This window comes from Ascidiella aspersa, chromosome 7 (genome assembly GCF_963924565.1).
Source record: "Ascidiella aspersa chromosome 7, kaAscAspe10.2, whole genome shotgun sequence".
Taxonomy (NCBI): Eukaryota; Metazoa; Chordata; class Ascidiacea; order Phlebobranchia; family Ascidiidae; genus Ascidiella; species Ascidiella aspersa.
In genome coordinates, this window is record NC_139453.1 from 26,788,341 (window position 1) to 26,816,257 (window position 27,917).

Below are 27,917 nucleotides of genomic sequence, written 5' to 3' on the forward strand. Positions count from 1 at the left end.
GTTGTTTTCTGCTTTTTCAAACTACAAATGGCAAAGTTAGAATATTTACGACGGCCCATTACCATAAAACGGAACAAGATTACCATTTCCTTTGGCGATATCACGATGCTTTCCGTCGCTCAAACGTTAAAGCGTTATCCGTATATTGGTGGCTTAATCACAATTTCCGCATTTATTTGCTATTCATTTCCGCCATGATACAATGCGGCATTTTATATATAATTTTATTAATTTAAAAGCAAAAAATTAAATATTAGTTTCATACTCCTAAACAATAAAGCTTTCTATAAAACCACAAAAAAAAGTTATCTTGTTCGTGATGCTTTATCTTGTTTTTAACCTCATATTGTAGACATGTTCCACCGTGTTATTATTGTCTGCAGCATACAAAGCTATATATTTTTAAGTGGAAATCTCATTGCACTGACGCAGTTTAGGCTACCTGAATAGGTCATCGGAGGGTTGTCACTTTCAATAAAAACAATATTTGTCGGGCAAATAAGTTTATAATTAATCAAAGTGTCATAGCCCTTTAGTTTTATGTGTATAGTGTCTGCTTTGTTATTCTTTTAAGGCAAAAAACGCACTTGTTTTATAGAAAATAGCACCTCTGACCTTGAAAGTGGCTTAGTTGTTTGCTTTTAGCACTTTCCCGTAGGTTTTACTTAACAGCACATCAGCGGGTTCAAGGAGCACAAGATCATTTTCCAAAAAAAATCCTAAATTAAACAGTAATGCAAAAATACAAAACCAAAAAGCATGTACTTCCCTGAAAATTTTGCGTAAATTATTTCGTATGTCAATTAGCCATCACTACTTAACATTTTTCCCGCTTTCTTTAAATAATTTGGTTCTTTTGGAAAGCATTTTTGTGAAAGCCATGTATAATTTTTGTTCACTTTTGAAAGAGTTTATATTTTTAAGGTAAACTTTCGTTGCTTGGTGGAGATAACTTTAAGTGGTTTCTTCTCCTAATCCGTTAACCTTAAAGAAGATAAAAGTTCGTTGGAGTTAAAGTTTATGAAATTCAATGAACCTATATATACAGTAAATTTCCACTTTTTCGAGGAAAGAAACTGCTTTAGCTTTTTCGAGGAAAGAAACTGCTTTAGCGTTAGGAGGTGTATTAACATCAATTTAGTTTATAATCATGTGACGCTATATAACGACCAATTTTATTGAAATATTAACCTATTTAGGGTTAGAAAAATACGGCCATTTACTAATATGAAGTTGTTAACCTTTACTCATTTCCTAAAATTTATCTTCAAAGTTGAAACTACTGCGTTAAATTAAAAATTATGTCTATGATTCCGATATGAAACTACGTATGGAATCGGCACCGATACAAACCCATAGTATATCGGACGAGTATTTATTTGGCACATTTGCCCTCTAATTGGATATTATCGGACGTCGTGAGTGTTACGTGTTTATCAACACAGTAAACACCTAAACTTGTTAATTGTCACAAGCATATAATCTCAAAGTTCCACTATCATTAGGAGTTATTACGAATTGTTAAATAGGTTTTAAGACGGCGATAATTCTTAAGTGTTTTTGTATTTCGAAATTAATGTAGTTATTGTCTGTTTCTTTCTATCTTTTTCAGGTGTACATTACCACGACTTTATTTCGGTTATTTAGAGCATACAATGTTAATGTAGCCTGTGCGTGCGAGCGACATTCGCCGCCCGAAGCGATGGCCACTCGGGCGAGATAAGTGGGCCTGTGTACTGTTTATCTTAGCAAATTCCTGCTAGCCTAGTCTGCAGGTCTTTGAACGACTGATGGACTTTTTTGTGTTTCTAAATTACCAACTTGGCCAGAAATAGAATTGTTAGCGTGATGACTTTGTTAAATTGTATTGCATTTTGTGCTATATTTTTGAGAACGATTCGGTTCTAATATGCCAGTTTTGATTCGTGGTTATTGCAGTAACATGTTATGATTTGACAGTAATATTGTAAGTAGATTTGTGTAATGCCGATATTAATGCTAACTCTTGTTTGTGATAGTTATTAACGCTCATCTTTTACACTTAACCCAATATATACTAAAGAGATACATTTGTGTTGTTTGATTATTCCTAAGGACAGAATAGAATTTATAATTACCCGGATAGAACTCACTTAGCGACTTTAGGTTTTGTTACTTATTAAACGAATATAGGATACTACCATAAGTTTCTCAACATAACTAAAAAGTCGCTACAGTGAGTGTCAACTCTAGTGTTGTAATGACTTAAGTCTGCACTTAAGTCACTGTTTTAAAATGACTTGACTTGACTTAAGTATTTTCGGAAAAGTAAATTGACTTGACTTATTTAAGTGTTTTGGATAAATGACTTAGAAAATTAGATTTTTCATAAAGCATTTGTTTTATAAAATTTGGTCATTTTTATCTTAATTTTCGAACAGAAATTAATTTGCTTGCCATACGTCTCGTTTTTGTTGTTCTTTATTTGAGTAATTGCTCATAATTGAACGAATTGACCAATTCCAACAGCTTAACGTTTAATATTTTTAAATTAATTATTTACAAAATTGGCAAACACAAAATCAAGCCTATATGCAACGATGAGGCAAAAGCGAAAGCGAGTTAAAAACAGCCCCACTGGTTTGACCAGAAAGCGCCAACTTGCCCTCCGTATATTCAAAAGCGCTCTAACGTAAACAAAAACCTGCGGAAGTCGGTTGCTGCGGTGTTGCTGCCAACCTGGGCCCACGTCAGGGTTTGTCGCTCTGGCGGGAAGTCTATAAAGTACTTAGGCTGAACTAGCCCAAAGCTTGCATTTTCGTTTTGTCGCTGTGACGAAAAGGTCACCTGGAAAGTGGATTCAAAATGGGTGTTTTTAAGTTGATCTTAGTGCTCGCCTTGGTAGCCTTGCTACTGTACGTTCAAGTCGGAGACGGTCAAAAAAGTAAGTATTGAAGACGTACCAGTAAATTTTACGTTTAAAGCTGTATAGACTTTTCAACAAATTATTAGTGTTGTAAACAATTCGTTTTGAAATGACTTAAGTCCCGGTCAAGTCATTCGTAAAATAACTTAAGTTCAAGTCTTTTTGAATAAATAACAAGTCAAGTCCCAGTCCAAGTCATCGGTTGCCCAAGTCAAGTCCCAGTCAAGTCATAATTAGAGCAAGTCAACTTCAAGTCCAACCATTGTCAAAAAAATAAAACTTTAAATTATGAAAACCGGCAAACTCCTTCGATTATTATGAGCAACTCAAGTAAAAACCAACATAAAAGCAACATATTACAAGCAAATTGTTTTATATGCAACGATCGGGATAAGGCAATTTTATAAATAATTACTCAATTAAAATAATTTATTTTAACCCAAGTCATTTGACCAAATGACTTAAGTCAAGTCAAGTCATTTGCCCAAAAGACTTTAAGTCAAGTCAAGTCATTTTGCCCAAAAAACTTAAGTCAAGTCAAGTCATTTAAAAACAGTGACTTAAGTCAAGTCATTGACGTGAGTGTCAACACTTCAAATTATCCACCTGTTTATTATATTACCGTTTCGTAACATGTCGTGCTCTTCTTATCCCGGCCCTGATGTAACCGTTGAAGCGTTTTTATATAGACAGTTACTGAATGCGATAATAATATATTACGTAAATCTACTGTAAGTCTGGGCGAGGATTTGCTTTCAACTGCACAAACCATCATTTTCCCAAGATTTAAAATTGTCAGACATTTGTCTTTTAAGTTCTTCAAGCCGTCTAAATAACTTATAGTATAGGATAGGGATGTCCAATAATATCGGATCGGAGCCGATACCCGATTCCAAGTGGCAGTATCGCTACTCGTCCTATACTAGGGTGGTATCGGTGCCGATCTGATTACTAAATTAATATGGTAGTTTAGCCACGATTCGTCACCCAATACAGTAATTTCTGAAATGTTTATTCTTTTAAAACAGTAGGTTTAACTGATGGTAATTGAATTTCTTAAAATTACAGAAAATTTTGACCTAATAAGACGAGAAAAATTATCCTTGAAAGTTTTAATTACAATTAAAGTTTTTAGTATTGCCATAGTTATGACGTCATTGGTATAGCATCGGATAGCGAAACTTTTTGTTTAAGATATAAAATATATGTATCAAATTAAAGTGTCAAGTATCCCACATCCCTTGTATAGGATACATATGTGCAGTGTTGTAAACAAGTCATTTTAAAATGACTTAAGTCCCAGTCAAGTTATTTGTAAAATAACTTAAGTCCAAGTCAAGTCTTTTCGAATAAATAACAAGTTAAGTCCCAGTCCAAGTCATCAGTTGCGCAAGTCAAGTCATAAATAGAGCAAGTCAATTTCAAGTCATGTCCTTGTCATAAAAATAAAACGTGTTAGAAATTTTAAACTCGCATGATTATTAACAATAACTGAACTAAAAAATAAGAAAAACGGAACATTTAGCAAGCAATTAGTTTTTCGTGCAAAAATTGGGCGAATAGCTAAATTTTATGAAAAAAACATACTTAAAGAAATGCTTTATTTCAACCCAAGTCATTTGTTCATTTGTTCAAAAAACTTGTCAAAGTCAAGTCATTTGTCCGAAAAACTTGAGTCAAGTCAAGTCAAGTCATTTTGCCCAAATGACTTAGGACAAGTCAAGTCATTTAAAAACAGTGACTTAAGTCAAGTAATTAACTTAAGTCATTACAACACTGCATATGTGCTTTATTTTTTTTCCTAATCAGAATAACTTTGTATCGAATTGTGATGAATTGTGTGTGTCGGGCTTTTAGGTGTGTGAGTGTCGCAGGTTAAAGTACACACGTGCGTTGTGTTAGCTAAGTGTCACAAAAACATAAATGAGGACTGAAACTACATTTTAGAGTAGCCTAAACTACAAGAATAACAGTAAATTTTAACATTTGGAGTATAATAGTAAGACGTGGAACGAATAGTAAGGCGCACAGAGAAGTGTATATAGGTAATATTTTTTTTACCAATAAAGTGATTTTACCCTCTGTTTATCACGTATTTATTTTCAACTCCATTGTAAGGTGAGCGTAACCATTTTCTACCACTAACACCAGATTCAAAAGCTGCGGCCAGACGAAGAGCTGCGGCTGCAAAGAAAAGAGCTGAGGCTGCCAGGGCAAGCTCAAACACTACAGCTGCCGATGACGCAAGCAACAAAGCAGTTATTCCCAACAAGAAACGAAGAAGAGATAAAAAGAAAGATGCGAAATCCCCAAAGAAAAAGGCTAAGCCGAATTTAAAGGCCGGCTCATTTGGGGTGGCGAAAGCTTCGAAGAAACAAGCAAAAGAAAAAAAGAAGGCCGGGGGCATAAATAAGCCTCAAACTAAATTATCGACATGGCTTGGCGCTTTAAGTAAAAAAAAGCGTAGGTTAAGCAAGAAGAAAGCACATCATTTCAAGAGGCCCAAGCTGGTAAAGTTTAAAATCAAGAACTTTTATTGCCCGGGTTCGAAGCAGAAGATAACGTTGGAAGCCTTCTGCAACAACGTGCGCAACTGCAAAAACGGCGCCGACGAAATCACCACACTAAACTCCACGAAAATGGAAAATAATTTCGCCAAGTAAGAGACTCGGTTTTAGTTTTAATCAAACTGAGATATACACATATGTGGTGTTTGAATGACTGAAGTGAAGTCATTTAAACCAATTGTTTGAAAGTCTTTCGGAAAAAATAACTTGACTTGGACTTTAGTCATTGAGTCAAATGACTTGGCTAAAATTAAGTGCTTTAATTTAACATTTTATATTATAAATTTTTAACGTAAAACGATTATCTTACGAGTTTATGAATTTCAATGGTTCATCATTTTATTTTTATGTCAGTGAGTTAACTTGGAGTTGACTTGGCATTTTTCGAAAAGACTTCTTCCACTTTTTATTTCACAAATGATCTGGACACTCAAATGTGTATTCATTGAAACCCCTAAATCTAATTCAAGCTTTTTGCAAAAGTGACTCAATTCCAAGTCAAGTCATTTACGCAAATTACTAAAGTCACGCCCAATTTTAACTGAAAGTATTTGCAAAAGTGACTTAAGTCCATGATAAGTGATTTACCCGAAACACTTAAGTCACAACTCATTTTAATTCAATTATTTGCAAATGCGACTTAAGTCCAATCAAGTCATTTTCCACGAAATACTTAAGTCGCACCAAATTTTATATCAAAGTTTTTGCTTAAGGACTTAAAGTAAAGTCAAGTGACTTTACTAAAAACATTTAAGTCACACCTAATTTTATTTGAAGTCATGTGTAAAAGGAATTTAAGTCCGAGGCAAGTTATTTCACCTAAAACAGTTCTGTTAAAATAATCAAATAACTTAAAACAATGACCCACGTACACTCCAGCCAAGTCATTCACTTGAGTCATTACAACTTATTGATAACCATATACATCTGCGCTTATATATTTAGGTGCGAAAACGCTGCTAACAGTGCCACCAAGCAGTGCTACGTGAAAAAGGATTACATCTGCAACACCAAGGTCCAGTGCAGGAACATTTCGCCTTGCCAGCTAAACTGCTCCAACCACTTCCTCTGTCCTGACGGAACCTGCCTTCCTCGCTCCACTGTGTGCGACGGGGACACCTGCAATGACTGTCCTACTCTCGAAAGGTAAGATATAAATATAAGTGTTGTAAACAAGGCATTTTGAAATGACTTAAGTCAAAGTTATGTCGTTTTTTTGAAGAACTAAAGTCCACGTTAAGTCATTTTTGAAAGAACTTAAGTCCAAGTCATTTTGAATAAATGATGAAACAAGGCAATTTCAAGTCGAGTCCTTTTCATAAAAAGTTTACTTTAAACTATTAAAATAAGTCAATGAGCAGTAATTCAACTAACACTAAACGCAACAAAGGAAATTGTTTTACATGCAAAACGTAGAATAAATAGCCAAATTTAATAAAAAATTCTAAATGAAAAAACTTTCACCCAAGTAATTTGTCCGATAGACTTAAGTCACGTCAAGTATTTTTGTGAAAAAGACGCAAGTCAAGTCAAGTTATTTGAAAACAGTAACTTTAGTCATTAAATCACTGACAAATATCCCCAGAAGTGTTGTAAACAAGTCATTTTGAAATAACTTAAATCCAAGCTAACTTAAACTATGTGAAGTCATTCTTGAAGGACGTTTTATAAACCAAAATGAGTTGAACACTTAAATCTACCAAATTTGAATTGTTTTGGCAAAGTTTTTACCCGAATACTTAAACCGTCCTAGCAATGTTGTTTTCAACAAATAGCAAGTCAAGTCCTTATATAAGTCGTTGCATGAGCAAGTCAAAGAGAGGAAAACTTTTAACATATTTTTTTTAAAATCGATTCTAAACTTATCAAATAGGTGACCGATTTTTATTTTGACAAATGTTTTGCGAGTTAAAAAATATTACTAGATATGCTATCAATCTTTGTAAATGGCCTGTAATTTACATTTGCAGGCCATTTACAAAGATTGGTAGAATGCCAGGCACGACAAAAAGCCGTGAAGAGTGGAAGATATCAAACGTAATCATACTGCCAATTACATTTTAAAGCTCTTAAGAGATCAAACAAACGAAAAACTGTCAGCTAAAAGCTTGAAAGCTGTTTGGAGTCTCGCCTCACTAACCCACGAATCGTCCACTTACAGGTGGAACACCGGCCACGGCTTCAAATGTCCGAGGAATGGCCTGAGCTGCAAAATACCGCAGGTTATGGTGTTCGACGGCATAAAAGACTGCGATGACGGGTCGGACCTGTGTTTCGCCAGCAAAACGAATGGTCTACTCGGCCGTATAGGGTAAGAGAGTTAAATATGCAGGTAGAATTGATTTGGAATCTTATATTAACGTTTTTTATGGAAAACATTGCGCATGAAAGCGTCAAAAGTTTTGCTCCAAGTTTTAAGGAATGGTGAAATCTGTTTATTTGTTGCTTAACTTAAAAGCATTTTAAGCTTCCAACAAAATAAACGGCAATCAACACGTTACAAACTACGTTAGGTGAATACTCGCAAAAACATAGGTAATTTTTCTTACATTAAAAAAAAGTAGTAGGTTTCGAATTACCACTAGTCAACGGTATGCGCTATACCGATTGACTAATCAAGAAACTTGGTTGAATTTTTTAAAATGCATATGAACATCGCCTTTTACGCCATTATCGCTTTACCTAACACTACAAATTGCCCAGCAGTACACTATGTGCTATTTAATTGTTCAAAGAGCTGGTTTAAACTGATTTAAAAAGTAAGCGACCTGAATATGTAAAAACTTATGTCAACCATCTATTTTACCGCTTTCCGGACTGAAAGTCCTGCAATGAGTTTTAGAGTTGTCTAATAAGCCCACCTATAAGTTTTGTACAAAGTGTTTATCCACAACAATTGCACTTTCCATCGATTGACAAACAGCAAAATTAATACAAAACCACACCCTTAGAAAACACAATAGTTTAACTGATGTGTGTCTAACGACAAAAAATGCTTTGTTAAATTGGAGTTTAGGTAATTAGAATAGGCAAATAATACAGTTGGGGGGGGGGGCATGACCACGTGACCCACTGGATCAACCCCTGCTCGAGTCGCTTGGAAATGAAATCAAAGAGGTAAGTCAAACTGAAAGGATTTGGAAGTCCAGTTTTACAACACTCCCTTGGTTGAATTAGGAAATCAAAAACAGCGTTGTTGGTGTTTTGGCAGGGATGTGAGAAACGAACCGAACGCCACATTCTCCCACAAGAAGTGCTTCCGCTGTCTGGACGGCTCGGCGGTCGTGGCAGCGGGCAGCGTTTGCAATGGGGTCATCGACTGTCCAGACATGAGCGACGAGTGCCTTTGCCAGGGAGAGATTTTGCCCGAGGTGTGCCAAGCGGTGCAGACCAACGACTACAAGATCAAGTGAGCCAGCTAGCATACCGCTCAATTCTGAGTACACTTGGAATGATTATTCGTGTAAGAATTGGATTGGAGAGAGTTAATCACCGTCTAAAATTGATTGTGCCAGCTAATATACCGGCGATCGTACATCTCTTTTTAGTGGGAATGCTGAACTATAGTCTCACGCTTACGTCAAGCTAAAATTTCCAGCTTTCACCAATGCATGGGTTGTCAAACTGAAGTCCGTGGAGCCATTGGGGTACGGTATAATAAGGTGGACCCATTGTGATACGGTATAGGGAATTCATTAAGGCCCAATTAAAATATTTGTATATCATTTTAAAAATATCGGAGTTTGTGAGGCAACTTGACAAGAAATATTTTTCCGAAAATGAATGAAGAGTTATTTGAACCATTCAAAATATTATCTACTTCTGCATGGGATTTGATATTCTTACTACAACCTCTCACCATTATGCTCTATTTTTTTCATTTAAGCTTTTCGGGGAAAAAGGCATGCATATATTTAGGGATGACTTGACAAATAGGCTGTACGTCATGACTTGTACATAAAATACCTAATCTTAAAATTATTTGTTGTTCTCGAGCAAACTGGTGCGCAAATTTGAGCTAAATCCAGTTTAATTGCCAGATGAAACATGCACACACTATGTGTGTTTACAACTGAGATCTAGCCTTTCTGGAACTGCTTTTGACCAACGATTATGGCATAAGCATCAGACTAAAAAACACATCTTACATCAACATATTCAGTGAGCCTACATTGGCTTTCGGTGTACTAAGCGCGAAACAATTGTTTAAATTGGCACTTTTAATTAAAACGAAAATACGCGGCGCATTAGTTTTATATAAGAGATTCACAAATTGTTCGAAATAACAGCATTTGTCGTTTAATTTAACAGAATTTACACTTAAGACTTTGAGCTCATAGGTGTATGTAGTATGTATGGCGACAGATTGTCTTAAAACGCATGGCACGACGTCCCCCCCGGCATTCCCTGGTTGACATTTAAACGTTTTAACCCATGTTTACGTTTGAACTTGGGTATAGTCAGAAAACATCCAAATATACGTTGATTTTTAAACGTTGGAGTCGGAATTAGAAGCTTTACAGCTTATGATACCTCTTTTCATTAACTATGCAATTTCTTAAGGGCCAAATGCTCGATCGGAGAGGTTGTGTGTCCCGATGGGCAGTGTATTGAGCGGGACTGGGTGTGCGATGGAGTGGCCGATTGCAGTGAAGGATGGGACGAGGAGTAAGTCAAAACTTAACGATTCCCGTTTCATAAACTGGCGTGGTTTTAAACACCTAAAGTGGGACTTTACTGGAGTAGAAAAATATACCAAAGCTATAGTTGAAAATTGGGAAAAAAATAAAAAAATCTTTCTTAGGAACAATAAAGACGGATCTCTTCATAATCTTCAGTAGAAAAAGAGTGCCCAAATAAATGATAAAAGATTCATTCTTTTATTTGCATACGTTTCGGCAAGTGCTTATGCCATCTTCAATGCGGTAAAATGAGGTTGAGATAAACGCGAATCTTTTATCATTTATTTGGGCCACTCTTTTTCTGCTGAGGGATCTTTCTAATACATTAAAGTTTGTGACTTGACTTCACTGTTTTAAATGACTTTTTTTAGTACATTGGACAAATGACTTGAATTGGACTTTTAAGTATTTTCAATAATTTTTTATTAAATTTTAGTTGTGTATCTCAGGTAGAACAATCAAATTGCTACATTTTTGGTTAGTTTTCAGTTGTATAGTGCTCATAAACGAACCATCGTACCAATTTCAATTGGCTGGGACTTGACGTTGCGAGCTGACCTGTTAATTTTTGGTAATACTTGACTTGGACTTCATTTCGAAACGACTTGTGTAAAACACTATTAAAATCGCAGAATTTTTTTTTTATTTTTTTTTTATTTTTATTTGCTGGCCAACGCGTGAACGGGCAAGTCAAGACGAGATATGAATCAACTTAACACAAAGCTGTGTTTTTTTTTTGCAGTAACTCATTCTGCCGCGGGACAAAGCCTTGCGCCAACGCATCTCGGTTGAACGAGAAATGCAGGTAGGTAACCTGTAACACTGAACGGCAAGCTGTACTATAACAGCGGCAAGCACAAAGGATATGCTCGTGACGATAGACCAGGGTTTCTTAAACTGGGGTCCATGGACCCTCTGGGGGTACGTGAACTAGTTTTAGGGAGCAAATGGAGCCCTAATCAAAATAGTAGTGTGTATTTAAGAAGTAGGCCATTTTTAAATAACTTTATATAAAAAATGCGTTTTGCACTGAATGTAAACTCCATTACACTTTTTATACCGAAATCAGCAGATCTCTTAGGTCTATTTGATTGTGACGTCAATATATGACGTATTCTTGAAAATTTCCTGCCTACCGTACATGCGAAGCCAAAAAAAATTTTTTTCCCGGGTAAAAAAAGGTTTAAGAACCCCTGCGATCGACAGTGTAAATTTGCCGCCAACAAACTCTTTTCACCGTCTGTAAGCCAGCAGGATTAAAACCATCAATCAAACGTAGCTATCCTAACTAAAGAGGGATGTCCGATCACATCGGAAAGGAAGCGATACCCGACACTAAATGGTACTCGTTCGATACTAGGTTGGTATCTGTGCCAATCCGGGACCAAATTACCATAGGGATTCCAGACATGATTTGCGAATCAAAGCAGCGATATTACCTTAAAAAGGAAATTTATCTAAAAACATTTGGTGAACAACTGAAGGTACTGTAGTAAAAATCTGACGCCAAAATAATCGTATAGCCTTATAACCCCAAAAAATACCTTTATGCGTTTCACTTTTATTTATTTTTTTGTTTTATCATAGTAATGACGTCATTTGCTGTCGGATCGGATAACTTTTGTCTAAAATATCGGCTATCGTATTAAATGAAAAGTATCGTACATGTCTATAGTCGGAACCCAATTAAAACCCCTAATACATTTTTTTCCGCCAATCAAAAATGTACTCTTCGAGCAAACAGCTTTTATATTTCCAACCACCAATTTATCGCTGTCATTTTTGGAGGGGCGGGTGCTTCAGGCCTGTAGAGTCGGAGTTGGACTCGACGGAGTCGATTTGTTTTGTTGGAGTCGAACTCGGGACTCGAGTAAGACCACATAAAACTACCCGAGTCCCGAGTTCGACGTGCACATGCGCAGTACTAATTTTTGAAACTGATGCGCCAACTGTAAATTGTAAAGGTGTTACAACATATCGTGGATATTTCCAATCATGTATTGTGAGTGAATGGATTGTATGACACCCCTATAATAGATCACTGAATATCCATTGTATTTAGTTAGGTAAATTGGCGGAATGCAACAGGCTGTAAATACCGGGACGAACACTGGACTTGACGAAATCGCACATTTAGCCGTGGTAGAACTCGAGTTATTTTTAACCGACTCCGTAACCTGGTTTGTTAATGTAGCAAAATCAGTTAGTTCGCCGATCAAAGTAGGTTATCATTTATTTCTGGTGATTAATCTATTTGGACCTAATTTAATAATCAAAAACATCTCCTCTGGTAATTGTATTTGTTAACCAACATTTCGGCAACCTTTTCAAAACGCCATCTTCAGGGTGAGTGACACCGAACTCTCGTAAGACAATACATATATTGGACCTAATATATTTGGCAAATAATTAGACTTTCTATCAAAAAAGGCTTTTTACACATTGATTGACAACCTTATCCACCAGCGTTTTCATGGGAGTATAGCTCGGCTTAATAACGATATACAACCAACATGCGACAATTCGCCGTGTCACGCCTGTTAGCTGTTTTCGAACAGCATCCGGGAAATTGCAATAGATCATGCAGCGTTGCTAGCTTTAGGAAATAAATTACAGGCGATGAACAGGAAAGTTCTACGGTGAAGCTTTCAGCAAAACGACGTCCAACGCTTTCACAACGAAACTAGAAGGCACAAGTTAACGGGGTAATGAAATAAGAGTAACAAGGAGTGGTATCATAACTATTTAATTAGGACAATTCCACTAATTTGCTTTACGAACGTTTCGACGCATTTTCGAAAATTATGTTCACAAAAAAAAATGAGTTGCATATTTTCTCGCAGAAATAAAAACTTTGTTTAAGTAAAATATTTTTAGGTCATGCTCAGACTTCAAAGAGCACAACACACTTTATCATAAGTACCGGTACTGTCAAAACAAAAACTTTGATTTATTTTAGAAAAAGTTATGCTGTTTAGTTATATTTGTGCTAATGATACGCTGTTATTTATCTGACACTGTACACAAACCGTATTTTTTAACGGGCTTCAGTACGTTTATCGTTTGATATGTCAACGGTAACAACCTATTAACAGAGCCACCCAGCTTTTAGATAAAATAAAGGACCATTATTTCTTCCAAAGAAGACACAATTCAAAAAAAAATTGGATCAAGATTGTTGAGAAATTTGGTCCTCGTTTTTTAGCCCAGTGTTTCTTTAGTAGGTTAGTGTTTTACCTCAGGGTGAACGGAAAGTTTTAAGGGTAAACCAACAGATAGGGGGGAATGAGAGGTGAATGCTTGATTTTCAATTTCGCATTTCTCTGATTTTAAATTTTCTGCTGATCGTTGTCGTTTATTAAGAATAGACCGGATGATTTTGTTTGTTGCTTTTGTATTTTTAGCGTCCTTTTAACTGTAGGTATGGAGCAGCTTTTCAATCGCAATGCTTCGTTATATATAGTTGGGAAATTACGGTCATCGTTTATTATTTGGGTTAGTGGAATGTAGTGTTATGTTATAGGGGTAAGCGAAACTAAACATGTTGAAGAATCACTGTTTTACTCTACTCTACGGTATGGATGTCCCATACTATAAGGTACTTTAATCTGATACCGATACCCGATACTTTGGACAAACAGTATCGTGCTCCGATCCGATACCAAATGACGTCATTACTATGCTAAAAAACCCAGATAGATGAAATTAAATCATTCAAAGGTAGTGTTTTCGGGTTAATATGTCACAATTTTCTTTATGGTGATTAGGTTAGTTATCTCTATAGTAGTTTACCTAAGATTATTTGATACATTTGTGTTTCAAGACAAAAATCATTAGTTTGATCGTAAATCCAGGCTAAAATTTCTATATTATGTTAGTAGCCTATCGGATTGGCACCGATACCACCCTTGTAGAGTATCGATACTACGACTTGGCATCGGGTATCGGCCCCGATCCGATATTATCGGACATCCCTACTCTACTGCAATCGATACGACTCTAAATCGCGACAATTTTCGCCCAGGTGCACGCGAATGGCCGCGGCGACATGCAACCAAAAAGAGGCGCTGTATTGCAACCACGTCTCGCAGTGCACCAAGCAGTACGGGTCCTCCAATCGCTTCTTGGACGCTCCCGAAGACGAATGCACTGGGCGGTGTCCGAACTTAACTGAGCATCTTAACCTGACCAAAAAGAGAGAGAAAAAGTTGAACTGCTCCGACGTGGGAGTGCTCAAAGATCTAAAGGGATTCAAATGTCCGGTGAGATTTCAACGTTTTGCTATTTTTGCGCGTTTTTTTAATTTTGAGTCCGGTGTTTTTCAATCTTCTTTCGTGGTAACCCAGGGCTGCGGAGTCGGAGTCGGACTCGGGACTTGAGTGAGTACACGTAAAACTACCAGAGTCCCGAGTCCGACGTGCGCATGCGCAGTGCCAAATTTTAAAACTGATAAGGCTGTCAACTAAAAATTGTAAAGGTGGAATAGCATATGGTGGAATATTTTTCAACTGAATGAATTATACGACACTCATATAAGTGAATTGCTGAATATCCACATTATTTTAGTTACGTAAATTGGTGAAATACAGGCTGTAGAGTCAGGGCCGGACTAGGGACCTGATGAAATCGCACAATTGACCGGAGTCGGACTCAGGAGTCGGGTTAGTTTTAACCGTCTCCGCAGTCTTGCCTTTCAGTCCGGTGTTTCTCAACCTTTTTTCGTAGCAACCAAACTACTGAGCCAGTGGTCGGCAAACTGTGGGCCGCGCCCCAAATGTGGGCCGCAGAGCCATTTTAGTGGGCCGCAAGTTACTTTTTAGCTTAGTGTTAACATGTAGTTATGGGCCGCGTGATGGCCGGACAGTCATTGCACTTTATTTTAAAAGTTCGTGTGGCTAAAAATTTTTATATTGTAAGAATTTTTTATATTTTTTTATATATTGCGTGGTTTAGACCCACGTGCCAAATATGGTCCTGAGAGCCTGCCGATATATTTGCCAACTTTATTATTAAACGCAAAATTATTTGTAAACGCAAAATTTTTCGCGCTTCGCGCGTATATTCTTCTTTTGTAGTATCTTTTATAGGCGCCGTAATAATTCACCTTAAAATAAAATATCCTGAATTCGCCACTGTTTTCGTAGTGGTTTTACGTAGTGGGCCTTCCATAGCTCTAAAAAGCGTGCTTTGGGCCGCGACCAAAAAAGTTTGCCGACCACTGTACTAAGCGAAACCTTAGGCGACCCAAATCGCTTCACTGAACTCCTAGTAAGCGAAAAAAACAAACGACACAATAATTAATAAGCTCCAGTTTAATTTACATCAGTCAAGCCTTCGTATTGCTTTCGCAGTTTTCTTAAGTATCGCAGAAATCTTGCCCTTACCCGGGTGTTCTTAAACGTTTTTTTAGCGCGGACTCCTAATGTATTTTTTGCTTTGCGTGGACCACGGTAAGCAAGAAATTTTCAGAGATGACGTCATAAATTGACGTCAAAATACAGATATACTTTTAAAATCTGCTGACTTCTAAAAATGGAGTCGAAATACATTCAGTGATTAACCGTTTTATTTTTAATTAAACTTTATATTTTAAATTGTTTACCTCTTAAATATACACTAACATTTCAATTAGGCCTTCTTGGACCCCTTCAAACTAGTTCAGGGACCTCCAAGGGGCGAATGGACCCCCAGTTTAAGAACCCCTGCCCTAAACCAATCACAATAAATCCAGACCATGTGAACTACTTCAGGAACTCAAACAAATAAAATGGTGGCACAATCTTGGGTCGCGTCCCGTTGGTTGAAAAACACCGTTTTAGCCGACATTCATCGAAGCAATATCTTTTTACGTACCAGGAAAGCTATGGACATATATCTGCTTGCTAACTCCTTAGAATAAAATATTTTACCTTTTGACAATATCAGTGAAATGCAAGTTCTCGCTGTTTTTTAGTTTCTAAAATGACCAGATGTCGGCCTAACCACATCCTTCACAACGCATGACTTGACTTAAGTGCACTCATCAATGTTTTTAAATGACTTAAGTCTTTAAATTGCTTGAGTCTTTTTAAATGACTTAAGTCTTTAGAACAAGTGACTTGACTTGACTAAAGTTTTTGGGGCAAAATTGTTTTCAGTGTGCATTTTTTTTATTAAATTGAGTTATTTATTCTTAGTTTTAAAATAAAACAATTTGCTTGCTATATATTTAAAACAGGTTCCTCTGGCAATATATATTACTTTCTACCAACGTTTCGGCTTACTATCCGGCAAGCCTTCGTCAGGGACTGACACACAAAGCCAACTAGACACAAAGTAAAATCACAATAAGAAAAAAGGAGATAAAAATGTGCGAGACGCGTTCAATTTTTATCTTCTTTTTTCTTATTGTGATTTTACTTTGTGTCTAGTTGGCTTTGTGTGTCAGTCCCTGACGAAGGCTTGCCGGATAGTAAGCCGAAACGTTGGTAGAAAGTTATATATATTGCCAGAGGAACCTGTTTTAAATATACTATGCCTGGTAGCAACAGCATATTTATTGCTTGCTATATGTTAGCCAATTTTGATATTGACTTGCTCCATTTATGCCTTGAGTTTACAAGACATTCTTACGTGCCTATCGCAGATCGGCAACGGCAAATTCAAGACAATTAACCAGAGCCTGGTCTGTAACGGATTCCTTGACTGCCAAGTACGCGGTTTCAGCGACGAGGACAGAAAAAGATGCCACAGGTGGCGTTTCTACTGCGATACGACCAACGGAGCTGTGAGTATACCAAAGAATAAGGTGTGCGACGGCTACTGGGACTGCACCGGGGGTCTGGACGAATCCAATAAAACCTGCCATCGCAGACACCGCTTCCAGTGCTTGGCTTCGCTTGGCAGACTAAAGGTATTGTAGTGAACATTTTATTATCTGTTGCTATTATTCAAAACTAAGTTTTTTTTAACCAAACTTTATGACGGGACCCAAAGAGCATAAAACAAGTAACATAACGTGGAGATGTTACCCGTAAACATGCCTCTGCTAAACGATTCTATGGCCAAGCGATGTGTACAAAAGGATTGGCCATAAGCCAAAGTAAAGGAACTAAACTGAACTGAACCCAAATTGCCTTAATTAACTAACTTTTTTTTACAAATTTTCCGTTAGAATATTTTAGGATAGGAGTCTACACCAAGACGTTGCTTTGTTACATGGTAAACGTAAAACTTATATAAAAAAAGTTAAAACTTATATATTGAGACATGCTTCAGCCAAGCTCTCAGTTTGTTGTAATTGAAAGAAAACAAACCATCTTCAGTTTGCCTATCAGCTTACTGAGTTTTTGCGTCAATGTATTATCGCAAAGGCAATTTTTTAACCAGCGTTGTGTACCTTTTTTGCAATTTTTACAGAAAAAAAATTAAAGAATGCGACCTAAATATCTCTAGTTGCTTGACTTTACACATACAGCATGACTTTGAAATGTAACCCTATGTCTATTGGACTCTTGTTTAATTAAACTGGAATTCTGAATACATTAAAAGCTATTTCTGTACAGTATTGCATTGGAGGGTAACCGTTTTTCAACGAAGATTACTGAATGTTTTTAGCATTCCATCGCCAAAAATCAGGTTTGCGACTTTGTGATAAATTGCAACGACAAAAGCGACGAAATGAATTGCAACACAAGCAATCGTTTCTACTGCGAAGATGGCAAGCCACTTTTTATCAGAAAGAGACTGGTAAGATTTCCTGTTTTCACCTGAAGTTTTAAGTTTGAAAATAGGCGAACTGCGGAAAGTCCAAAAGCGGCTTCTAGCAACATTGCTCGTACATAGCTATAATTCGTTTTATCTCCACAAAATACCGCCAATTAGGATATTGTTTGGAACTCAACTTAACCTAAATTTGGATTCTCTGAAATCCGACGCAGGTCAAAAAATACGTGTTAAACCTCATTCAGCCTTTCTTACGATTTGGACTTCCAAAACAAAGATGTAGTCAAGCAAGCATTCTGGTAAAGCCATAAAAAATATCACAAAATTGATTAGAAACATCTTTTTCGAACGAATTTCAGACAATAGTTCCTTTCCTTACATAATTTTCAAAAGATGAAACAGTATATTTGGCTGTAAATATAGTACAGCTTGCTATTTTCAAAATCTAAAATATTAAAGCATGGTAGGCTGTACCAATACAAGGCCGAGTAACAGAAACCAGGGCTTTGGAGCCGGAGCATGGAGTCGGAGCCCCGGAGCCGTGCATTTTAAACGGAGCCGGAGCTCTACGTAAAATTCAAATGGAGCTGGAGCAGGAACCAGTTGTTAAAAAAACAGCTCCGGCTCCGATGTATTTCATAAGATGCTATGCTATTACTAATGTCTGAAGTTAACAGCAACCCTTCACAAAATTAAGAATTGTTACCTCTTTTTGGCGCCACCTTTTCTAACTAACCATTGTGGTGTTTTTTTTGTTTTTTTTATTGTGGTATTTTGTTCGTGATTATTTTGAAACGCTAGATATTGGAAATTAAGCGTTCATCCTTTAACTACATTTTTGACGTATTGGAGCCGGAGCTGGAGCCGGAGCAGTGGTATTAAAAAGCTCCGGAGCTGGAGCTGGAGGTAACCTATTATAAATGAGAGCTCCGGAGCTGGAGCCGGAGCAATTTAACATTTACGACTGCTCCAAAGCCCTGACAGAAACGATGCTAAAAACATGTTTAGCCAGATACTGTACGTCCATTCAACTCTAGTCATTCCAAGTCACAAACCCAAGCTGCTTAAGGAGGCTGCAAACATGAAATAACGTCAACTCTATTCCACATTCTATGCAGACCTTTAACGGGGTCCAAAACTGTAAGGATTGGAGCGACGAATGTCCAACTATTCGACCTCCGGGCAACGAGGCCTTCTCTTCAAGATACGAACTTATCGCGAACGCGGGGCTACGCGTTATCGTGTGGATTATGGGCCTTCTGGCCATTATCGGGAATTTGGTAAGCAGAGAGTAAGGTTCTTGAGTCACTGTTTATGTAATTAGATTTAAGTCGTTCTGATAAAAACCTTTTTACAGTTCGTAATCGCTCGTAACTTTGTCATATAAAACACATTTGCAACATTCTAAACTTGATTAGCCAACCAATTTATCCAAAATACAAACTTTTTAACAGTTTGTAATAGCCCGTAATTCTGTCGTATAAACACATTTACAATAATCTAAACTTAATCAACAAATCGAGTTAACCAAAAAAAACAACTTTTTAACAGTTGTAGTCGCTTGTAAAAATTTATCATATAAAACACATTTGCAATATTGTAAACTTGAACAAACAAAAAATCATTAAAAATATCAACTTTTTAACAGTTTGTAATAGACCGTAATTCTGTCGTATAAACACATTTACAATATTCTAAACTAGATCAACCAACCAATTTATCCAAAACACAAACTTTAAAACAGTTTGTAATAATCCGTAATTCTGTTATATAAAACAGTTTACAATACTTTAAACTTGATCAACCAATTACGGTAAAATACCAACTTTTTAACAGTTTGTAATCACCCGTAATTTTGTCAAACAAAACACATTTACAATATTCTAAACTTGTTCAACCAACCAATTTATCCAAAATACAAACTTTTGAACAGTTTGTAAACCCTTCATTTTGTCATATAAAACAATTTAGAATAGTTTAAACGTGATCACCCAAATAAGGTATCCCAAAATACAAACTTTTAACAGTTTGTAAACCCTTCATTTTGTCATATAAAACAATTTACAATATTTAAAACTTGATATGCCAATTAAGTTATCCAAAATAACAGCTTGATCAATGAACTAACTTTTGACAGTTCGTGATCGCCCGTAATTTTGCTATATAAAACACAATTACAATAGTTTAAACTTGATCAACCAACCAAGGATCCTTAAATACCATCTTTTGAACAGTTTGTATTCATTTACAAAATTTAAAACTTGATTTGCTAATCAAGGTATTCAAAATACCAACTTTTTGTCAGTTGTTAATCATTTACAATATTTAAAACTTCATCAACCAACCAAGGTATCCTTAAACACCAACTTTTTACCAGTTTTTAATCATTTACAATATTTAAAACTTGAATATGCCAATCAAGCTATTCGAAATGCCAACTTGATCAACCAACCAACCAACCAACTTTTTAACAGTTCGTGATCGCCAGCGAGATTAAGGCGATCCGCGAGACGCGCTCCAAGTCGGCCACTCTCCGCGCCAATCACCTGCTAGTCATCAACCTGGCCAGCGCCGACTCCCTCATGGGCATTTACCTGATCATGTTGGGGGCGGCCGGGGTGCGTTACAGCGGGATCTACTGTTCACACGACCTTATGTGGAGATCCAGTGACCAATGCACGGCCATGGGCATCCTGGTGGTCCTTTCAAGCGAGGTCTCGGTCTTGACCATGGTGGTAATGACCTGTGTAAGACTCTTCGCCGTCTATAAGGTATTTTCTAGCGTTTTTTTTTCTGGTTCATGAAATGCATGCAGTAACACGGTGGTTTTAGACTTTTACACTAAGTAAACACTAAAAATATTAGATATTCACTTTTTACAAAAACGCACAATTACGTCTTACAATCATGAGGTAAACACCACAACGTAAGCTAAGCAGTTTCCTAAGAATGGTTGTTCATCCAAGTCTGACATACTTGGCTGCATGCAATGTTGTGATACAAATGGTTTATTTGGGGATCTGCGGCCCATTTTAAAATATCGCGAGGCACACTAGTGCGCCGAAGCACACAGTTTAAACATCACTGCAGTAACGTTTAAGAAATGTCACGGTCTTCAATGTGTATGCTGTAACCCTAAACCTAAAAAACGCGTTTTGGATAGCTTTGGGTCATTTCTGAAGGAATGTTGCGAGTAATTAACATATTGAAAACTTTACACTTTGTTATTTGCTTCCGAAAACGCCTAGATGTTATTATCTCTATTTCGCCACAAATCAGTAATCATACAGGGCAGTGCTTTCCAACCAGTGTGTCGCGACCCATTGGTGGGTCGCGAAGTATTTCTAAATGCAACAGTTTTCTATTGGATCGGGAAGTTATTGCATTACAATTACCTAACATTTATGCAACAAAGTAACAAATACGTTACAATAAGATGTGTTGTGTCGCCTTAACTATTTCGGTACGTACGCCAGTAGTAAAGATGCAGGTTTTATGTAACTTTATTTGCTTGGTCCTATCTCATTGTGGGTCGCACAATAAAACTTGCATTGAAAGTGGGTCGCGAACTGCAAAAGGTTGGGAAGCACTGATATAGGGCAACACTTTGCAGTATTACCGTGTCAATCCATCTTTCAAAGCTTTAACGCAACAATTTATCCAACTACTAAATCCAAAACCAAGTGCTATTAAGTATTGGGCTTACCGTGAACACAGATTACACAAGAGGATGTTTATATAATCGTTGCGTCAGGTCCACTTAACGCCGTGACAGGATACTTTTGTGTACAGTTTCAACACTTTTGTGTACAGTTTCAAAGTATTTCCCGTTCGTAGCAGGGATGTTAGCGGAAACTTTGGTTTGGTTTTGCGTGAAATCTACAAAACGTCGTATCGATAACCTAGATAACGCTGAAATTTGACGGGCCGCAGAATTAATTTAATTTGTGTTGGTATACATTCATGTGAAGCAATTTGTCATCATGCACCGTTCGTTTGTCTACGGCAGGGGGGTCCAACTCAAACATGCCGACGTGCCAATTTTTATCCTATAACTTCATCCCGTGCCAAAGTTTAGTTATATAATTCTTTCTAATAATAAAAGCGTTTTTTTTACAAATAATAAAAACGTGAAGTTAGCAGTGCGCATTACTGCGTCTAAATGTCCGTCAGTGAGCTGACTTTTTGTTTCTTCACACCAAACTTTATAGTTATGTGAATGCTAGCCTCCACTACAATATAATGTTATAATATTAGAAGTAATTCATAGTTGTCGTGATTGCAGCGATTGTTTTATATTGTGAATAAACAATGGCAATTTACTGTATAAAATATTAGGTATTTTTTACAATTGGCTGAATAGCAAATTAACTAATTTAGGGGGGTTTCCGTGCCATTTTTTATTTGGTCGCGTGCCACATTTGGCACGCGTGCCAAATGTTGGACACCCCTGGTCTACGGCATTTCAATAACACAATGATTTGAAGTTGCAGTGGAAAATAAATCAAAATGCAGTAAAAAGTAGGAGATACTTGGATGGATGCAAAGTACAATTCTGAAACGAATACCATTATTTTAAATGTTTACAAATAGCAGCTTTCTGTTAAAATAGAAACGAACCACTAATCAAAACAGTCCAGTTTAAGAAACTTTAGATCCTTAAAAACTTTTGCAGATTTTTAACTGTGGTCTCATTCTTTGATGTTTTAATATTAAAACGCGATTATCAACAAGAATAAGGTTGAAAACCTTTTATGCACTTAAACCAGTTCTTTTTTGTGTCTTATTATACCTTGTAACTCCCCATCTTCAAATAAATGATCAAGCTGGTGGGATCTTTATAAAAATTTGTAGCTTATATTTGGATTCAAAATTACAAAATGCCTAAAAGAAAAACTTACACCCTTATTGATTTTTGTGTCCCCTTTTTAAGTATTTTAAAAACAGAAACGTGGACAATAAAATAAACAGCTTAAATCAATTAATTTAAAATTTGCCGTTATTTTTCGAGCCTGTTTCTTGAATCAAGTGCCTAATTACAGTTTGTTTGGTACAGCCTTTCAGTGCAGCTAAGCAGCCGAAGCAATGGTTGGTGGTAATCCTGGCAACCCTGACCTGGACCATAGCACTCGTCCTAGCCCTAGTTCCAATCGATCCTTCAGTCCAAAGTACTTTCACCAAGGCCTGGATCAAAAATAGTCCCTACTTCCACGACGCCGTCGTTAAGTTTCCGAGTAAGTACGCCTTGCGTATTCGTTTGCCACTTGTCTGATTTACTACCGAAGAACAATAGGGTGTATCTTTATAGAATCCAAAACCATCGGCGGCAGGTTTTAGCCAGTCGATCACTGCTCCGCTGACGCGTATATTTACAAGTAAAACTCATAGTTAAAAACATGAGTAACAAACAGGATCCGACGTTTTGTGGATCTTTCAAAATGAATCATTCGAATTAAGGAACTGATGACGCCACTCGGCGAAATATATTTCCCTTTTAAACAAAACATCTGATCCTGGTTTTACTCATGTTTTTAACTATGAGTTTTACTTGTTACTACCGAAGAATACTATAGTTTCAAACAGTTAGCGAATCCCCGACACCATACAAAAGTTACCATTGCTATTACACGTACTAATTTGTACCTTTGGTTTTCATTTGATTTTAATGATGAAAGAAATGGTGTCAAACGACTTTATGTGGACTTACATTTTTCGTCCGCAGATTTCCGCATCTTTTTGGACCGACTGCTCACCTTCACCGCGTTCAGAAACGTCACTGTTCCTCAAGGAATGCTAAGCGACGTGGAGCGGGTGCGGCACGCCACCTCGTGGCAGCAGTTCAACCAGATTCTGAAAGAGCCCGGACAAAATCAGTCGATCGACATGCCTCGGCTATTTGGGTAAGGTTATATATATATATTTTTTTATGCCGAGTTCGGGTCAAAACTTGTGGTCGCATCAAATTATTACCAGTAGGGCGAATATTTTTTTACCTAAAAATGAGAAATTTTGACCTAAACAATTGAAATTTTGACCTAAAAATATATTTCTTTGCCAAAATTTTAAAGGTCTGGATATTTAATTCTGCAAGCTCGCCTATACCGTATTTATTTTGCTTTATTGAAGGCATAATACAGTTAATATGTCGTTAAATATAACTCAAAACTAAACTTTCTTGATAAAATTTTAACTAAACGATAGTTGACTATAGTGTTTTTTAATTTTGTAAACGAATTCTGTGCATTTTTAATCGATTTTGACTTGCAATAATTTTGACCTAACATGTAAATATTGACAAATTTTTGACTTTTTTTGACAAGTCAAAAAATATTCGCCCTAGTTATCAGTAATTTTTAAGGAATGAGATAAAAAAAACTCTTGCGGTTTTTTCACTTTCTGAGAACATCGACCTGGTTCCGACTTAGACCGTATAAATTTGGGGAAAAAAGTCGACAGGCTTCGACAGAGTTAGGGCATTTATTTCACACATTTCCCAGTGTGAATAAAAATTTGAGTTACAATGGCGTATACTAAGTTTTTCTTGTGTGAGTTTGAAACGTTTAGGATTAGTGAATCCGAGCAAGTGAAGATATATGAGTAGGGAGAAAACAGAGTGATACTAAATCCATGTGTAAGGCGTGGCTCTTTCAACAAAGAAATGCTTAAACTAAGAAATGGACTTGTTAAAATTAGATTAGAATTAAAGCTTGATCATTTTAGGTTTTAAGATTAAAATTAGGATTAGATCATTGTTATTAGAAATGTTATCTAAAAACAGAACTTACACTAGAACTACATTTTATCATCCACATTTAATTTAGTTTAATCTATTATATCACAAGACTCCACAGGGAGCTATAGTTACCTTATATTCCAATAGAATGCCTTTTACGCAAAGTTTACAGCACCAACAGCGTGAAAAAGGGGCAGGATTCTACTGAATTAGATAAGGCTTCACTAGGAGCTATTGTTACCTTATTCGAATAAGATGCCTTTTACGCAAAGTTAACTCCGATTGTGTTTTGCGCAGATACTACAGCACAAACAGCGTGTGCATCCCGCAGCTGTTCGTCACCACCGAGAACCGCGCCTGGAAGTTTTCCTTCGCCATTACGGTGGTCAACTTCATCGCCTTCCTCTTCGTCTCCTTGGCTTACGTGATCATCTACCACAAGTCGGTGGGAAAACTCAAGAAGAACGCCGGCGCGAAGTCGAAGAAGGGAAGGGGCTTCAAGCAAACGCAAGGTTCGGAGAGCATTGTTTTTAACCAGTTAAAAACCTATTTTTTTGTAGATTGCACGACCACGCGTCTTTAGTAGGCCTGCCATACTTTTATCACTTACAAAAACAATTTTGACGAAAAATACAATTTAAAATATGAAGTTTTAAGTTAAAATAAAAAAATTAACTTGCTATACAATCTCGAGTGAATTGCAGGATCAGGCCCTTTATTAGGCCTACCATACGTTCATCACACAAAAAAGGGACAATTTTGCCGAAAAATACAATTTAAAATATGAAGTTTTAAGTTAAAATAAAAAAATAAACGTGTTTTACAATCTCTTTACAAAAAAGAATTTTACAAAAAAGAATTGATCAGGCCCTTTAGTAGGCCTACCATACGTTCATCACACAAAAAAGGCACAATTTTGCCGAAAAATAGAACGTAAATAGAGTTTTACGTTTTAGGAATTCACCCCCTCTTTAAAACGTGGTTTAAAATCTCAGGAAGATCAGATCCTTGAGTAGGCCTACCATACTTTTATCACCTTTGCCAAAAAATACTTAAACTCGATTGAATTGCAAGATCAGACTCCTGTATTAGGCCACCACACTCTTAAAATATATATATTAATGAGTTTAACGTTTAAAGGGGCATTTCACTTTCACCCCACTATTTTCACAGAAATCCAGAGAAAGATCATCCGACTGATCATTACTGACTTCTGCTGTTGGGTGCCTATCTCGGTAATGGCCTTTATCAATTTCGGAGGCGTCCCGGTGCCGCCCGTGGCCTACGCCTTCTCGGCCATCATCCTGCTACCGATCAACAGCGCCCTCAATCCGATCGTTTACTCGGAATTGATTGACGTCACGTGGAACTTCATCACTTGCAAGAAGAAGAAAGCAGATTCGAGCACTTCCTATCTTTCAACCAGCACCAAGAATACCTCGGGGTCGACCAAGAAGTCCTCAAAGCTTTGAATACACGCTTAAGGATATTGCAAGCGCACAACTTTGACATGAATATTGACCGGAGAGATTAGTTTATTGATGTGACCTTTTTTACTCGAAAGATATGTCTTTAACAAGTTTGACCAAAATGATTAGTTTATTGGTATGGCCTTTTTTAGGAAAAAATAAGTTTTAAACCATTATAACATGAATATTGATCGAAATGATCAGTTTATTACTATGACTTTTTTACTGAAAATTTATTTTTTAAACTACTTTGGCATAACTGTCGACATTCCAAATGAATATTTTGTATCATAATGGTTGGAGGTTGTAGTAATGTTGAAAATTATTAAAGAGTTATTCGAAACGTTCAGAATGACACCTACTTCTGTATTTGGCCGAAATATTCTGACATTAGAACTGAATATTTAGAAATGAAATATTTGTTTTTATTTAAATGTCTCTTTAATTAAAATATTGACCTACGAAATGAATATTTTTCCGAATATTTTTTTGAACTTCGAAATGAGTATTGACTATTGTTCTTACTATTTTCTGATTTGGACATTTTTGCAGTATAACAGTGATGACCTTTTATATTTTCATATAATAACTATGAATATCTTCTGATGTAAAATTATTGAGCTCTGACATATTTTTTGTCATGTAAATATTAACAACGGTACAGTATATAGTATATTTACTATTTTCTATAGGGGCTTACTAAATGACATGACTATCTGTGTCTTTTACATTTTGTTTTGGCTTTAGACCAAAGAAAACGTTTTCTTTTCCCCAATACTTTAAGCCTAAATATTTAGTTTATTCAAAGTAAATAATTTGCGCATACGAAACAGGCAAATATTTTTAATACCACCGGATTTTAATGCGAACTTCAAGGATTTAAAATTAGCGAATATGTTTTACAAATCAATTCAAACACGTGACCTATTGTTTGACCTTTTCTTTTTGGTTTTAAAATCTTAGTCAATGGAGGAATTGTTGTCGAATAATATGTTGACATAGAATTATCTTCGATACATATCTAGAGTTACTTAAAGTTCATATGTGTACATATCTTCTGTAAATACGTGTAAATACACTCTGACAAAAATTGAATGTTTTACTTTCTCAAGGATTTGTGTTACAACTACAACTATAAAATGTAATGATCATTACATATAAATTAAAAGGATAAAACTCCATGCGTAATTATATGGTATACAGTCGAAATAAAAAAGCGCATAAACTTCTAGAGTTAGACCATAAGTATTATTTAGTTTTTGATAAAACCAGAAATCCTTTAAATAATATAAATCCGTTGAGAAAATAAATAAATAAATAAAATCGGCATTCGTAGAGTTATCATAGATATGCTACGATTGTAGCTTATAATTAAACAAAAAATTGTCCGCAGTATATTAAACGTGTGGTTTCCCAACAATTTTTCACTTGTGTTCGCGTCTTTTACGCCAACAACAGCCCAATTAAGAAACAAAAAAAATGTAAAGGCAATGGTGAACCGAATTGAGGGAAAGTAAAGTGTAAAAGTGAAGTAAAGGTGAGGGTTGTGGCTCGGTTCTTTAAATTGGTCAAAAGAAGGCCGGGAATTTCTGAGCAAGTCAGTAAAGGTCTGAGCCCAGTTCTCTGACAGCCTGTCTCCACTAGGGAGGTAGGGTTAACTGGCAATTTTTTCTATGATTTCAGACTTCGTCAAATGGGGCAACATCGTGTGTAAGTTGACTGGGAACTGGAAGACGAAAACATTATGCGGCCACGGTCAAGTGCATTGTGAGCATGAAATGAACAACGTGTGGTCAAATGTGCCTCATGCGCACCGCACATGAACAACCAAACTCTTCAGAGGTCAGTCACTTCCTC

At 36.5% G+C, this 27,917-nt stretch overlaps 1 protein-coding gene across 1 annotated transcript; it reads left to right on the top strand.

Moving 5' to 3' along the window:
* Positions 1-2,844: 2,844 nt before the first annotated feature.
* Positions 2,845-26,645, top strand: LOC146138732 (uncharacterized). Its single transcript, XM_083394666.1, has 16 exons — positions 2,845-2,923; positions 5,057-5,564; positions 6,418-6,618; positions 7,634-7,783; positions 8,684-8,881; positions 10,036-10,140; positions 10,897-10,959; positions 14,179-14,416; positions 16,780-17,046; positions 17,751-17,882; positions 18,977-19,138; positions 20,333-20,629; positions 22,915-23,092; positions 23,581-23,758; positions 24,889-25,103; positions 25,765-26,645. Exons 1-16 carry the CDS (start codon positions 2,845-2,847, stop codon positions 26,061-26,063), a joined length of 3,270 nt encoding a protein of 1,089 aa, XP_083250792.1. The 3' UTR covers positions 26,064-26,645.
* Positions 26,646-27,917: the final 1,272 nt, after the last annotated feature.